The 16,440-nt window shown below is 50.7% G+C and overlaps 2 protein-coding genes across 2 annotated transcripts; both read right to left on the bottom strand.

The window, feature by feature from the left end:
- Positions 1-3,285: 3,285 nt before the first annotated feature.
- Positions 3,286-4,874, bottom strand: LOC124651861 (photosystem I chlorophyll a/b-binding protein 6, chloroplastic-like). The gene is made up of 5 exons (XM_047190884.1): positions 4,749-4,874; positions 4,473-4,664; positions 4,306-4,343; positions 3,681-4,195; positions 3,286-3,578 (listed from the first exon to the last, which is right to left on the bottom strand). Exons 1-5 carry the CDS (start codon positions 4,799-4,801, stop codon positions 3,561-3,563), a joined length of 816 nt encoding a protein of 271 aa, XP_047046840.1. The 5' UTR covers positions 4,802-4,874; the 3' UTR covers positions 3,286-3,560.
- A 3,346-nt stretch (positions 4,875-8,220) lies between these two features.
- Positions 8,221-12,370, bottom strand: LOC124651860 (probable polygalacturonase). Its single transcript, XM_047190883.1, has 5 exons — positions 11,696-12,370; positions 10,825-10,945; positions 9,757-10,005; positions 9,380-9,533; positions 8,221-8,938 (listed from the first exon to the last, which is right to left on the bottom strand). Exons 1-5 carry the CDS (start codon positions 12,224-12,226, stop codon positions 8,413-8,415), a joined length of 1,581 nt encoding a protein of 526 aa, XP_047046839.1. The 5' UTR covers positions 12,227-12,370; the 3' UTR covers positions 8,221-8,412.
- Positions 12,371-16,440: the final 4,070 nt, after the last annotated feature.

The raw sequence follows: 16,440 nt of genomic DNA, 5'->3' as shown, positions 1-16,440 counted from the left end.
GTGATGAAGAAAACCGTGAGTGTACTAGTAGCCGAAAGAGATGCAGCTCGGGCGCGAGCATGAAGATCATCCATTGGATCTCGGAAGCCGGCCGCGAAGAAGCGAGCGTGGCTTCCACGGAGGCCCCATCGACCGGTGCACCGACGATCGAAGTTACTGCACCGGAGCCTCCGGTGGTCGAAGTTATCGCACCGGAGCCTCCTCGCTACCCCGTGGACGATATAAAGGAGATGAAAGCATGTCATCCGTATTATCCTATCGGGAACATGTCCATGAAGGTAGCCATCGGCGAGTGCTTTACCACTCGGAGCACTCCACCACAACAACCCCATTCAAGATGGCTATGCTCGTGTCACGGTGGAGGACATAGTCCAAGGGTTTGAGGACCCGGACATTGACATTGCTACACCCGAAGGGGCGACAAGACTTGGAGATGTCAAGCGCCGGTTCATTCTATGGCGAAGAAGTTTATCAAGTTTCCGGGCGAGGCGCCAACAAGTCCACCCCCTACGGTGGTGGTGGTGGCGGCGGTGGCGGTGGTGGTGGTGGTGCTTCACCTACACCTCCTTCACGAGGGCCGACGCCGCCCCCAATTCACCTCCGGCGGGTAAGCGGCCGCCGCCCCTAGTCCGCCCGGGCGGGTAAGCGCACGCCGCCCCCAATCCACCTCCGGCGAAGAAGCGAGAAGCGGCGAGTCCCGGATTATTAACCCGGACCCTTACGTACCTAAGAAAACAAAGGTACCGGAGGTATCACCGAAGCCTCTCCCACGAGGCCTTGGGAAAGTAGTGCCGAGGAAGTCGAGGCGGGCGCGGCTGCCGATTTAGAGAAATGGAAGGCGAGCTGCAAGAAGAAAATAGAGGGCGAGCCCAAGCCAGTATATTCTGATGAGCAAAAGAAGTGGGCTAAGTCATTTTTGAACACACCGTCCCAAGCCGCAAAGAATCCGCCTGACGACTATGCACGTGAACTTCGTAGGCAAGCACTCGCGTTCAAGAGGAACCAAGATTTGGCGGAGAAGAAAGCCTTGGAGGAGGCCGAGAAAAAATTAGAAAGGGGAAAGAAGTTGCCCAGCTCGAGGAACAAAGTAAACAATCGATCGCCCCGCTCATAGTGCAAGCCGCCGGTCCGGATGCCCCCGATATCATAGCAGACTGCGGTAGCACATGGATTGACCGTAACGAGTGCCGGAGAACAAGCGGCCGACTTAGGTATCACTCTTCGTGCACTCGTTAGGCCTTGATGAGGCGCCAATGAAGGACGTAGTTTTTACATATGTGAAGAATGGCCCTCTCGTCGAGCCTCGCGCAGGAAGAGGATCTACCTCGACAAATGAAAGGTCTCGCTAAATTGGTACAAGAGTTACATAAAACTTAAAAACGCCAAAGACTATATTTATGCGGAAGTTAGAGTTGAGCATCACTTCAAACATTACTATATAACAATTCATCGGAGTGAATTGTTCCAGCTGTTCAATCTGCGCGACCTCGACAAATCTATCATCGGTTGCTACGTTACGTAAGTGATTTATTAATTTCTACCCCATCTCGTTCATTGCCCGCACTATATATTGTCCTAACTATCTTGTTGTCTATGCTATTATGCGGAATGAAGAAGCTGGAAATGCAAATAAGGAACATCAATGATGTTGGGTTCATTGACCCACACATCGTTAATTCATATGTGTTAGAACACCACCCCGCCGACGTGGAGGAAGACCTGTTTCGGTTTATTAGAAAACGACAACTCAAAAGTGATATTCTATTTCCTTACCATTTTGGGTGAGTGTTTCGTCTTGAGCACATTCTCTTTTGTTTACTCTCCATGCATGGTATGTGGCTAATCGATGAGTTATATATGCATGATCGTGCATGTATCGTGTCCGCGGGTTCCACTCGGATTCGATGGTAATTCAAATTCACACCTCCACAGTTCTCGTCCACGACTCTCCGAATATGGATGCGGCGCTTTGGGCCGACATGAGAAAAATGATGCAAAAGTAATTGTTTTCATTCATTTGCGCTCTATATCGATCGGCCTATTTCGTTCATCATTTCCTAATATCAAGTAACTAATTAATAACTCTCTTGTTCATTTAATTTTCTTTGCCTCGTAGGGTTTGGAGACGGTTCGTAGATGAAAAGGTCGGTGAATTCAAAAAAGAGCTATATTTTAAAAGGGCGGTGCGGACGACGGGGATATTCAGCCACGGGGACCAATCTATGTGGATACTTATGTTTGTGAGAGGATCCGGAGATACACCAATGAGCGGGACCACTCGGATGAGCTCAACATCAAGAGGAATAACCTCCGGATGACGCTTAGTCCGTAAGCTCGCTTCCGACCACTTCGGGAGGAACTAGGCTGGATGGTTCGCGAGGAAGTCATCGATCCTACAGGAAAACACTACGTAGAGGACGTAGAACTATACATGCATTAAATTATGTATGGAAACTTGTTCAAACTTGTATATGGTCATCCGATGATATTGAATATATATTGTATATTCCTCTTGAATTCTTTTTGGTTCTAATTTCAAATTTGTTTGAAATTGTACATTCATATGCATGCATGTATGTAGTACCGTAGAATATGTGAAACTCCTTCAAAATTACAATAAAGCACAAAAGAAATAAAACAATACAAATTAAACGAGAAAACATGTTTAGGGGGGGGGGCAGGTTTAGGGGGGGGGGGGCTAAAACCCTAAACTCGCGGCGGCCTTTAGTCGCGGTCGACCGAAGAACCGCCACTAAAGGGCCTCTGCCCCGACGGTCGCCTCGGCGCCCACGTGGACGGGCCTTTAGTCGCGGTTCGTAGCGACCGCGACTAAAGGGGGGCTTTAGTCGCGCTACTTTGGTCGCGGTTGCGCAACCGCGACTAATGGCAGTTGCGAACCGCGACCAAAGGCCCTTTTTCCACCAGTGGAGTGTCGTATTCAGCCTTATCTTGCACGTAATTAAGCAGTGTAACCGTCATGGCCACCGTTGACGGTGGCATGGTGGTCTTTCCGCCCGACGCCGTAGTCGGCCTTGTGTTTGGCTTTGTGGACGGTGACGTGAGGCTGGTTGCGGTAGGGGGGATTAGAGCTAAGATCACCATGTGAATAAGAAATGACAATAATTTTGTGTCTTTGCCTCAAAATCTTCACGGCCTACCAAATAAAGTGGACAACATAGCCCAGATACCGTTTTGTACAGGGCCTGCCCCGGTAGCCCCGAATTGGTGTGGGCTACCAAACACGCTGTATATTTCCTATACGAGGAGAGAAGCATGTGTCCAGGGTTAAGAAAGAAGATGAATTATGCTCATCTAGAGGTATAATGTGTGTGCCCCTAAAAGAAGTGTAATGTGCGATTCTGCTGCTCCTGTGGTAGAGTAGTGTAGTTTTGCCTAGTACTACTATTTCATTGTACAGAGCAGTAACATCTTTGCCCATTTTAACCCCTCTTTGGGTGCAACTGTAATATTCACATTCCAACGGCTAGATAACACTATACGCCGGAACCCAAAAACCTCTGTTTTAGCAACACCGTGGTCCGCTTCAGTCTTTCTGGCGATCAGTGGGACGTGAATGCCTGCAAGATCAAAGCCAACCACGTCATGATTGGTATCCATGCTATACATGATAATCATCAGAAGCAAAGTAAACTAATGGAGTCTCATCCACGTATACGTACCGAGAAGATGTTGCAGTGGCCGGGGTCGGCGAGGTGGGCGAAGAGGTTGTCGAGGGGTCCCTGGCCGGTGTAGACAGCCTGGAACCAGAAGCCGACGAAGGCGAGCATGGCGAGGCGGCCGTTCTTGATCTCCTTGGTGCGGAGCACCATGACGGGCTCCGGCGAGCCGCGGCCCCAGTTTCCCCAGTCGAACCACAGCCCGCCCGGGTACCCGACGTCGGGGGTGGGGTTCTTGCGGTTGGGGAAGCGCGGCTCGATGTCGACGGAGCCAGGGTTGAGGTAGTCCATCCACCGCCGGCCCTCCGCCCACCCCATGAGCGCCATCTGCACCACGAAGAGCGTCAGCGGGTCCGCGAAGTACTCGCGCTCGCCGGCGGTGAACCAGTTGAACTCCTCCATGAAGCCCCACTTCTGCAGGGTGTCCGGGATCAGGATCCCCGCCACCGCCACCATCGCCCACCGGCTGTGCATCAGCTCCGCCTGCGCGAACCACCGCAGCGACTCCGGCTCCGACCCTGCATCGCATGTATCCACATGTATGAAGTGCAGTACATTGTCAAGGAGATTATTCTGCAAAACTGTGTTGAATATGCATGGTACTCTCGCACCAGTCTGTAGTAATTACCTAGTCCAAGAGGATCAAACCCAAAGTCTCCCGGAAGGCTGAAGGCAAGTGCCAACACGTACAATCATGTCAGGGACGCAATGAAATTCAGTTCATTTCAACTAAGAAGGCATGGAATTTGTTCTGTTATTATGGTACAAAGACTCGTGTGTCCTCTACATGCTCACCTGCCGTCGAGCCACGGGGGAGGCGCTTTGCCGGGGAACCAGACGGGCCTGTCGGGCCCCAGTGGCTCGCACACGGTGGACAGGCTGCTCTTCGTTGCGCCAACACGGTGGCCGCTGCCCCTCCGTACGGAAGCGCACGCCGACGCCGCCGCAGCATTCGGCTTCGGGGCATGCAATTGCAGAGCCGGTATCCTAGCTCGATCGCGGGACAGGAAAACAATTCAGCAAGGAAACCCAGATGTTTCGACGGAAATAGGCCGGAGTGTCGCTGATTACCTTGGTTGGAGGCTGCAGGCGGCGAATGAGCCGGTGGGCAGAGGGGTCGCCATGGATGGATGGGGGAGTGGAGCGGGAGTTGCAGTGCACTCGCGGGCGGGTTATCTGTTTGGAGTTCAGGATAGGGAGGGAGAGGGCGCGGCGCTCATGGATTGCCAGCCAATGACCGGTCGCCAGGTGTCCCTGCTGCGATCGTGGAAACTGGCACGTGGGCTTGTATACTGGAGGCCCGTTCTGTTGCTCACGGGCTCACGGCCTTGAGCCTTTCCAGGGACACAGGAAGAAACTGACTTCCCTCAACAAGAAAAAAAAAAGGAAGAAACTGACTTGTATTACTGGTATTAGTGATTACACTGATTTGTTGCTACATCAAGGTTTCGGATCCCTGAGAAAACACACATATCTCAAAATATTATCCACTGCGTGAGAGTGGTGAATGGTAAACTTCACTACTCTTGCCGGAGCCTGGATGAGGGTGGTGAATGGTAAACGTCACTACTCTGGCCGGAGCCTGGGTGAGAGTGGTGAATGGTAAACTTCAACAGATCGAAGTCAGCAGTCTGGAGTCTGAACTGCCCCCTGGACATCCACTGCTGCTGCTCAGAGTTGGGAGGCGTCGACTGAAAGCCCTGGCCAATAACTTCGAGGCGAGCTGGATGAAGCTTGTTGACGATGCTCATGTTCTCCAGGTTGTCTAAGCTTGCTCCAGCCGCAATGTGTTAGAATTTGTGTACTAAATCTAAGTCAATTAATCTGGAACAGAGGAAGTAGCTTTGATCACCTGTAGGTGTTCTCTTGCTTTTGCAGATGTTAGTAGGTTGTTTAAGATTGTCGTAAGTTGGGTGTGTTTTAAGGGGTGGGATGGCGCACCCCCTGTGATAAACAAAAAGAAATGTTGTTGTATGGTGCGAGGTTTCTTTAATGGAACCGGCACCAACAGACTCAATCTTAAACTTTGCTCCAGGTGCAAGGTCTTTACCTGTATTGCTGTACTGGCCATTCCTTTCAAGAAGCTCCGACAAACTGGGCATTGCGAACCATGGATAATTGTAAGTATAACAAATTACTCCCTCTGATCCATAATTTTTTTTTTTTGAAACGAGGCAAAAGACTTGCCATTTTCATTAATAAAGAAGAAGTACAGAATTTGGCCAGTTTATTAGCGGGAAACCGGCCGAAAACCGAAACAAGTGCCTCGACGACCGTCATGGAGCACGACCGCCGCGGGGGCACAGAGCCACCCTGGCAACCCACACAAGATACACAGACCACCGAAGCGAGACGTCGTCGCGGTTGCCCTTCAACGTCATCGTCATCACTCTTCGGCGACTCCGAGCTTCACCGAAGAACCAACCACCAAGACCTCGCCGAAGCGGCACCGTGAGGCTCAAGCCGGCCACCGCCAAACAAGTGACTCCTCGTGAAGAAACCGGCAGCTCCGACTACGATGACGAGCTCTGAAGAGGATAAGCGCAAGACATGCGCCGATGAAGATCACCGCCAGAGGGCCACCCTGCAGGTCATCGTACGCTGCTCAAATGAAGAAACCCGACAAACCATAGCAGCTCCGACTCCACCGCAGGCGAAGCACAAGACGAAGAAGCTCGGACGCTCGCCGAAGCCAAGGTCTTGACGCTACCAGACCATCGCACACCACCGCCATCGTTGCCACACAAGCCACCACACGGACCTCACACATCGCCGGCCACCCGCCGCGATGCCGTACGAGTCCAGCCTCGGAAAGCACGTTGGGGAACAAAGTCTTCAAGACGACGCCCCCAAGAGGGAAGCGACGTGGATCGACGCCGTCGTCCGGCCCTGCCACGGCCTAGGCTTTCACCCGAAAAACTATGCCCCGGGAGCGGAGGAGGTCGAAGGCTCCATGAAGGCCCCCAAGAGGATAGCGATATCCACAGCTGCCACGCCATCAGCTTTCGCTCGGAGCAGCCGAACCTCCGCACTCCCACGTTGCCGAACGGAGATGAGGGAGACCCACAACGCCGCCGGCCTGCGAACCACTGGCACAAGCACATCCCACGCGGCGACGACGCCACACCACGAAGGACCACCAACCTCACCGCCGGAAGGAGCCGACGCTGCCGCGACGAGCAACCGGCGACAGAACCGGCCGACCACCACCCGCGAGAGGGAGAAGCGGGGAGAGGGGCCGCCACCCCGCCCACCCGCGCCGGACAGCAGCTGTGAGCCGCCGCCGACGCCGCCACATCTGGGAGGAGCCAGAGCTCCGCCCGCCGCCGCGCTGCTTCGGACCACATCTGGGGTCGCCGGGGGTCGCCGAGCCAGGCCGCCGCCACGCCGGCCGTAGGCCGAGCCAAGCCCGAGCAGGCCCGCAGGAGCCGGCTTGCCGCAGCACCGCCGCAGCGCGCAGACCACCCGCGGCCCCGAGCCGGCCCTCGTGGCCCAGATTCGGCCCGCCGCACACTGCCCCGCGCCAGAGGCCGTGCCCCCCATCCCGCGCCACCACAAGCGGCACAGGCCGGCGCCGGAGCAGGCTACCACGCCGCCCGCGCGGCCGCAGCAGGCCACGCCGCCACCAACACCAGCGACCCGGGGCCGCCGCCCGCCTACCGATTCTCCCGCGCGAGCCACGGCGAGAAGACCCCTGCCCACCTTTGGGGACAGGGCCCGCCGCCACCGCGGCGATGGCCGGCGGCAGCGGCGGCGAGGGGCTGCAGCGGCGGCGGGGAGCTCCTTGGCGGCGCTAGGGTTAGCTCCCGAGCCGCCCAGGTCGAGCGACGCGAGAGCGTTCTTTGTCATCTCTGATCCATAATAAACTGTTAGTATAAGGTATCGATTGTGTTGAATTAGTGTGTGTAGACAACATATTCAGGGACACATTACTTGCTTGATTCTTTTTTTGGTTAATTTCAAAGGTAAGCAAAGAGAAAATCAAACCAAAAGAAGCTGCCCACAGTTTGCTCTTGGAAAGTCAGAGAGCTATAGTACCCTGACTTTGCCTGTTTTGAACCGTTGGATCGCGAATAAACGCCTCAGATCTAACCATACAGGGACAGGAACAGTGTTTGCGTACAGTGTTTTCTACAGTACCGGGTACAGTGTTTTTGCCCACAGTCTTTCGCTACAGTGCCCGGGGTACAGTGTTCAGTCTACAGTGTTAGATCTGAGGCGTTTATTCGCGATCCAACAGTTCAAAACAAGCAAAGTCAGGTTACAGTTCAAAACAAGCAAAGACAGTGTTCAGCTGGTTCTCTACCGGAACCTAAATAAAGTTTGCTCCAGGGCCAAATGTGCGGTTGTATGGCTGCATCATTGCCGTTCTTTTCAAGAAGCTTTGACAGGCTGAGCATAGCGAACCGAACTAAAATGAACCTTTGCAACTACATATTACAATGCATAATTGCAACTATAATACACTAAGTGTTAGTATTGCTGTTAGTCAAGTATAAAGTTTGTTTGTGTCAAATTAGCGTGTAGAAATACAAGGCTGAAATGTGAAAACATAAGTAACTTTCTATGAAACAGTATAGACAAGTCGGGGCCTCCATAAATATACATGCCTGAGAGTGACGTGTAATTGTGTAAAACAGCTACAAACAAAATTGCCTGTGGACATGGTGAACTAAGACTAAGCTGACCACTGTATACTCCTACAACAATAGTACAGTAAGACAGACCACCTCTGTCAGAAACTGTAGTCGATATCGGAGATGTTCTGTAATGTTGATTCTTTAACCAGCTCTCGCCGCTCGTTATACAGGTCCAGGTTCTTGCACGGCACAGGGAAAACATAGCCAATGACCTGCCCCTGGACGAAGGAGCACTGGAAAACATGGTACTTCTTGTCAAGTAAACCAACTGACATATCATGGAAAGTAACATTCCTCACAGGGATCTCTGCACTCCCTTGTATCCTGACTGGTACACGAACCCTTTGCCCGTGGATTGATGTATAAGAAATGTTACCCACAATGGGAACAGCCTTTGGGTCGAAGGCTTCATCTGGGTGCTCGTTGTAGTCGGTCTTTATCACAATACCAACACGGACATTTTCGAGGGTTATGTTTCGGTAGGCGATGTTGTTTACATAGGCCCCTCTTCCAGGGGCAGTCTTTATCCTCACACCTCGCCGTGAACTCCAAATGTGGACATTCTCTACCAAAACGTTTGAAACACCGCCAGACATCTCACTTCCTATAGATACACCAGCACTGTCCAGAAAATGGAAATGAGATTAACACAAAATCAAATAGGACTGGCAAACCTCAACTAGTAGCATTGATTGGCTTCTACAACAACAGTTCAGCATTCTATTTCAATTCACCTAACATATTGATGTACTGCACAGATAGCTATCTTATTCTCATGTTTATACTACAGAAAACTAAGACACATGCTATTTTATCAGCAGCAGCGACCTTCGTAGATAAAAGCAACTACTGACAAGGAAAAACTACCATTAGAAGAAAACATCGTTAAATAAGCAGCATGGACATGTATCAGATATATCAAAACAAAATAGGTTAACCAAGCCCAACATATTGTACAACAATGACTTCACATTCTGGACACTGAGTGTCATCCATCCACCAATATTTACTTTTAAACATAATATGCAAACTTACAACAATGAACCCAAACAAATGACTCACCTCACCATGGAGCGGATTGTGACCCTGCGAATAGTGATGTTAGTAGAAGGACGCCCATAAGCAATTCCATATTGATCCCAACCACTCTTTATAGCTATCCCGTCATCACCAACAGAGATATAGCAATTTTCAATCATCACATCTGTGCAAGAATCTGCATAAGCAATAAGAGCAACTGAGAATTTTGAGTGGAGCATCAAGTGTTCCTAATGATACAATAACAGTTAAAGATTAACAAGGAAGTACAAGGATGGCAGGTTCGTATTGCCTATAACCGTAGAGTTAGACAATTATCCAGTCATTGAGCAATGTAAGCTATGGCTGAAATGAATTAAAGCTCTGGAATCACAGTAAAACGCAAGTGGATGGGAAATGACCTGGATTTATTCCATCAGTGTTTGGAGCCCCAACAACTGGAGCCAGGACTGTAGTTTCCGAGATAGTAACATTCTTGCAATCGTATACATGAAGTGTCCAGAAGGGAGAATCACGTAGAGTGATGTTAGAAATAAGAATGTTACTTGACCGCATGAGCTGAACAAGAGGGCCCCGTGTGTGATTGAGGAGCTTCTTGCGAAATTTGATCCACCAACTTTGGCCTTGCCCATTTATGGTGCCATTATGACCTATTATACATGATGAATCTCAGTTGACGAAAATTGTGACCAATTTCAAAGCAAAAAAAAACTGCTACAAACAATATTAACAGCAAGAATGACTGCCTGTAAATCATTCATCTTAAGGATGAAGTTACGTGATGTTTAGCTATTAGATTAGCCCTATTACAATCATGGCTACAAATCCATGATATATTCTGATAAGTGGTTAAACTATTTTCACATGAATAAGCAACAAAACTGTTGGTCCTATATTCAAAATACTAATAGGTGGCCTATAATATAGGGGGCCTACACACTTCCATCGGTCCTCCTTTTCTTTACCCATGTCAACAGTGGGAAATATGGTGACTGTCGATTGATAAGATAAGTGATCACAAATTCTGATTAGAGATGCAAGTGGGAGGGTACCTTAATGGTGACCCACTTGCATCTATAATTCTCATACTACCTCCAATCCATATTAACTGCCTCTAATATGGATGTATCTAGACACATTTTAGTTGTAAATACATCCATGCTAGCGGCAAGTAATATGAACCAGAGGGGGTACTTGATTTTGCGTTTTCAATTAGGGTGCTAGAACCTATGGGTTTGTTGCCAAATTCAAATGATAAACCACAGCCATATAGTACCAAAAAGTTATAGTCCACACAGGATATAATATGGTACAACAATATGCTTTTCATTGCTTTCATTTCAGAATGCAAGCACAAAGTTCAAACTACCAGCTATACACTAAATGAACTAAGATATATATGGAAAACACAAAGTTTAGACTATCACTTGCACTAAATGCACCAAAGGGAAACTTACAATATTACCTACCAGTTATAATCACGTCCTTCAGGTCTTGGCCATGTATAAGGCTCCCATATCGAGGTCCCTTGTGCTCTCTTCCATATCCATACGATGGTAATGGAGACATCAATGGCCAGTATCTTTCATCCTTACATGTAAGTAACACAATAAGCTGTCAATTTTCTCTCATTGGAAGGAAATGCACCATACTGTACAAGTTGCAGCCAAGTAATATGTAAGAGCATTACAGTCCGACTTTCCCTAAGGTGGAAACAAAAGGATATCACTCTAATTCCTTTATGTGAAAAAAGAAGGCAAAAACAGTAGTAGATAGATTTTGTTCAACCTGAACAATGGGCCTAAAGAGGTCCTGAAACTGACAGCATACTTGGATACAATAGATGTACACCAAACACGCTTGTACTAGACTCAAAGTCTAACGTTTATTAGATTGACCATTTAGGAAAACTGCAGGCCCGTAACAAAGTACAAACACATCTGACAGCATACTTGGACACATAACCCATACAGTTAATTGGGGAAATATGTTTCCTCGGCTATCAATTAAATACAACAGACTAATCTCCCCAATGACCAAGATCAGCTTAACCTTACTTACTACCAGTTTACAACTATTTCACATTAAACTACGTGCTCCCTCCTTTCCATATTAGTTGTCGCTGATTTGGATGTAACAGATTTTGAGTATGGAAGGAGGGAGAAGCATTTACAACGACGCATCAATGGTTGTCTTGAATTGAAGTTAGGCATTAACTCATTATATGGTTTGACTATACCACGGCTACACTTGTGACTGATCACACAACCTTGCCATAACTTCTGACAGTAAAAATTAAGCAAGCTGATGTAGTAGTAGAGAGCAGCTGAAATGCCTCACCTGGATCCCAAGGATCTCCGCCCCGGAAGCAAGGAAGAGCGTCATGTGGCTGGTGAGGTTAAACGGCGCGGTGAGCCACCGCCCAGCGGGCACGGTGAGCCGCCCGCCACCCCTCTCCGCAATCGCGGCCACCGCGGCCTCGAATGCCGCCGTGTTGAGCGTCCGCCCGTCCCCCACGCCCCCGAACTCCCTCAGATCGTACTCCGGCGGCGAGGCCACCCACTGGCCCATGGCGTCGGCGGCGGCGGACGGCGCGCGCCTGGGCGTGGGCGTGGGCGGGCGGGTGTGGAGGCGCAGGCGGCCCGCGGAGGTGTTCTGCCAGAGGAAGACGAGCGCGAAGCCGGCGAGCCAGAGCGCGAGCAGGTACGCCCTGTAGGGCGACCGCCGGTGGTGGAACTGCTGGGCCGCCCTCGGCGCCGCGCGCGGGGAGGACAGCACCGCCGGCCCGGCGGCCGCCGCCGCCGCCGCGGCGGCGGCGGCGGAGACGGCGGAGGCGCGCGGGGAGGAGACGCCGGCGGATAGCTCCGCCATCGGATCCGGTCGGCGTGTGGCGGGATCTGCGTGCTATGGGGAGCGGCAACAACCGGTTGGTGCGGCTGCTGCTAGGGTTTTGCTGCCCATGGGGCTGGGGGCGGCGGTGGATCGGAGCTCGGGAGAGTTGCTGGTTTAAGAAGGGGCGGGAGGAGGCGAGATCACTGTGGCCTGAGCTCGGCGGCAGTGGAGGTGAGTGCTCGCCGCGGCTGGCCGTGGGGTTGGGTTGGGGGCGGAACCACGACGGCGGCCAGTCCAGTGCGGTCTCGCTCTTCCTGCAGCCGTTGGATTGACTTGGCTTGCTTCTCCAGCCTTCCACAACTGACTCACTGTGGGGCTGCTTTGGCAGTGTCGCCTGCAGCGGTTTAACTTGTGATTGACTTGTAGTTGCAGAGTTCGGTCTAGTTCCATCGTTTGCTTTCCAAAAGGAAAGGGACAAAAATTATTTTACACACTGAAATGGTTCGGCTAAATGAATCATGAACTCCACATCTCAGAATCGTGAACTCCACATCTCTGACGTTATGCGAATTTCCATCTAAATCATAATCTCTCTCGTAAAAAAACTTGGTCAGCTTTTTATAGACACGAATATATCTAACACTGAAAATATGTTTAGATACAACCGTATCTCGATAAATTTGAACCGCTTAATTTAAGACTAAGGGACGAATAATTGAAATTGTTTGGTGCAACAAGAAGAAATAATTGTAACTAGTATTCCCTACCTCATGAGACCCACATGTCATAATCATCTTGTTCCCAAATTTATTCATCCATATACTCTCAACCAATCCAAAGTAGCCTACCATAAGACAGAGCATTCTTGCAGCTTCATGTCACGCCGGTGCATGGCGACGTGTAACATGTTGTACGTGTCCGACTCATGGGAGCACGACGTGGCTGGCGTCTTCGGGTTGTTTATGTGGTCCCGTGTGATGTCCCTACTACAGCGCGTGTGCCTGAACATGGTCGTCGCCAAGCTCGTGTCGTGCAGGGCATCGGATAGGCTTCAGCGTCCACGACAATTGCGGTTAGGGTACCTCACCACGAGTGATGACGAGCACGACACTAACGCCAACTCTGAGGACGACGTGTCTGGCTCCGACGGAGCCACGACCACACCCACGACAACGCAACGCCTATTCCGACATCACCACGTCCCCAACCATGGTCTCGCATCTAAGGAGATGGAGGCCACGAGAACTGGATAGACATAGCCGACCGTACGTGGGTGGCTAGATACGAGGCGGATGGGCTGAATGGGACGACCATTGGAGGACATGGAGGTTGTGGAGGCTCTCGCGCCTTGATGCCATCGAGGGGCTGCTGAGGTCCCCCTTCATGCGAAAGGCTCTAGCCACGGATCGGGGGGAGTGGACGCTCCATGGATGGGGGAAAGAGAGATTGGGAAAAGAGATGTACTATATGACATGTGCATCTACATTATCAGTGTGAGTACCGATTTAAGATTATTTTTCCTGCGTAGAAAACAAGTTTAAATAAATTTGATTTAGACCAGACCGAGATTCCTAAGTTTCAGATGCAAATGATAGAGATTTAAAGTTTAGAAGCATGTAAGAGTTTACGGTTTAAAATATTACTCCATCCGAACGGATAAAATTAACTGGAAGTAGCTTATCTATACGGCTAGGTCGATTAAGCAAGACAACAGGGAGTAGACATTTTCGGGAGAAAAAAGTTCCGTGGTCGTTGGTTGCCTCGACTACGACGGTGGGATCACCGGCCGGAGAGAGAGGCTCGTCTCGTGCTCGCCGGAGCACGGCATATGACACGGTCGCGCTCGCACGAGATGCCATCAACTCGATCGCCGGATCTGGAGCGCGTGTTGGCGATTTGATTATGGAGTAGTACCACTACTTTTTCCACTGTCTCCGATCTGTTGGCGATTTGGTTCGGCAGGAGCTTTCCAGAGCGACGCTGCATTGCCTGAGCCGATCCGCATGTCCTCGTGTGCGTGTGTTGTGATCGGCATGTGTCGTGTCCCCCTCTGACCTCTGTGGTTGCCAACGGTGCAGCGTACCTGTCGTCGGTCGCGAGTCCTCTTTCCGGGCGTCGTTAAAATGGACGGTGAACCCCTGAATGGAACGGTAGAAAGACCTCTGGATCTGACCAATGTTCAGCTGCGCATCTTCCTTCTCTGTACCGATGAACTTGCAGTTGCAGGTGCAAGACCGGAGAAGAACACCCGCTCCACTGCAAGTGTACCTGCTCATCTCCTGCGACGAGAACAGTCTCTGGGAGCAAAGCATGCATCGGATCCATGGGCACTACAGGAATGGGCCTAGACGCCGACGGCCAAACCCTACGCCGAGGGCATTTTATCGGGGCCGTCGGCGTACGGCCTCGCCAGGGCAGCGCCGGAAGCCGACCGTCGGCGTCTAGGTACCGTCGGCGTATAGTCTCCTACGCCGAGGGCCGCCGTCGGCGTCTACCCGGCCCCTCGGCGTGAGGTCTCCATCACCTCCCTCGCACCCGCACCGTCGCCGCCCCTCTCACGGCGTCGGACTAGACGCCGAGGGCTACCCTCGGCATAGGGCATGGCCACCCTATGCCGACGGCCACCCTCGGCATATAGATTTTTCTTTTATTTTTTTCTTTTTCTCTCTCTCATATTACTTTATATTATGTTTCTATTATTTATTTACTAGTATGCATTATGTAAAAAATGGTTCTATTTTTTAAGAATTCGTAGATGGCATATGTAGGTCCCACGGGTGACGCTCTTCGCAGACGGGTCAACCAGAGCCACTAGGCCCAACATTTGCTATCGATGTACATATGGGTAGATCCGCGGGGTCCCCGCCCAACGGTTTCCCTAACCCTAACTCTAACCCTAACCCTAACCCTAACCCTAACCCTAACTCTAACCCTAACTCTAACCCTAACTCTAACCCTAACCCTAACCCTAACTCTAGCCCTAACCCTAACCCTAGGGTTTCCACATACATTGCTAACTCTAACCCTAACCCTAACTCTAGCCCTAACCCTAACCCTAGGGTTTCCACATACATTGCTAACTCTAACCCTAACCTAACCCTAACTCTAACCCTAACCCTAGGGTTTCCACATACATTGCTAACCCTAACTATAACCCTAACGCATCACTTGGTAAAACCCTAACCCTAGGGGTCCCGCCCTAGGGTTTCCCAAGAAACAGATCACCGGAGCGTCAGAATTGTTGGAAAACTTGCTTCTGCCCCTAACATACATGTACAAGTGTGATGTAAGGTTTGGCTAACCTTGGATGTACCCGGCGTTGACGATTTCCGCATAATGGGCTACCAGTTGGTAAAATCCAGGATCTGTATGTGGAAACCCCCGCCATGGCTCGAACGGAGCCTATTTTATGGTAAAGTATGCCCAACCTATTGTTTCCATGTACATATGTCCTAAACAAAGCAAACTAAATAAAAAAGTCCACTGGTAAACCCTCGCACCGGAGAAAGCTATAGGGGTAGATGCGTGGGGTCCCCGCCCTAGGGTTTTCCAAGTTACGTACCACCGGAGCGTCGAATCGCCGGAAAACTTGTGTGTGTCCACATGGAATGCACAAAAGTGATTTGAGATGGTTTTATATCCAAGGATACCCCCAAGGTGTGTCCGGCTTCTCGACAGGGGGTTCCTACACTTAGGCAGACTCGGATGTATAGGTGGAACTCCCTGAGGTGAACCGGAGAGAAACTTGAGATCATATGTGATGATCCTTGTTTCCAAATGTACCTATGACCTAACCAAGCTCAAATTGAGGCATATGCCCACCGGGGACCCCGATGGGATGCGATCAAAGGGGTAGACCGCGCGGTCAACGTAACTAGGGTTTCGTCTGAAATCGAGCATCGATGTAGGGAATGGCCCCAAAACTTGTGTGTGTCCACATGGAATGCACAAAAGTGATTTGAGATGGTTCTATATCCAAGGCTACCCTCAAGGTGTGTCCCGCTTCTGGACAGGGGATTACTACACTTAGGCAGATTATGCATGTATAGGGAGAACTCCCCTGAGGTGAACCGGAGAGAAACTTGAGATCATATGTGATGATCCTTGTTTCCACATGTACCTATGACCTAACCAAGCTCAAATGGAGGCATATGCCCACCGGGGACCCCGATGGGATGCAACAAAGGGGTAGACCGCGCGGTCAACGTAACTAGGGTTTCGTCTGAAATCGAGCATCGGATCTAGGGAATGGC

Source organism: Lolium rigidum, chromosome 5 (genome assembly GCF_022539505.1).
Source record: "Lolium rigidum isolate FL_2022 chromosome 5, APGP_CSIRO_Lrig_0.1, whole genome shotgun sequence".
NCBI lineage: Eukaryota > Viridiplantae > Streptophyta > Magnoliopsida > Poales > Poaceae > Lolium > Lolium rigidum.
This window is presented reverse-complemented; position numbering and strand designations above follow the sequence as displayed.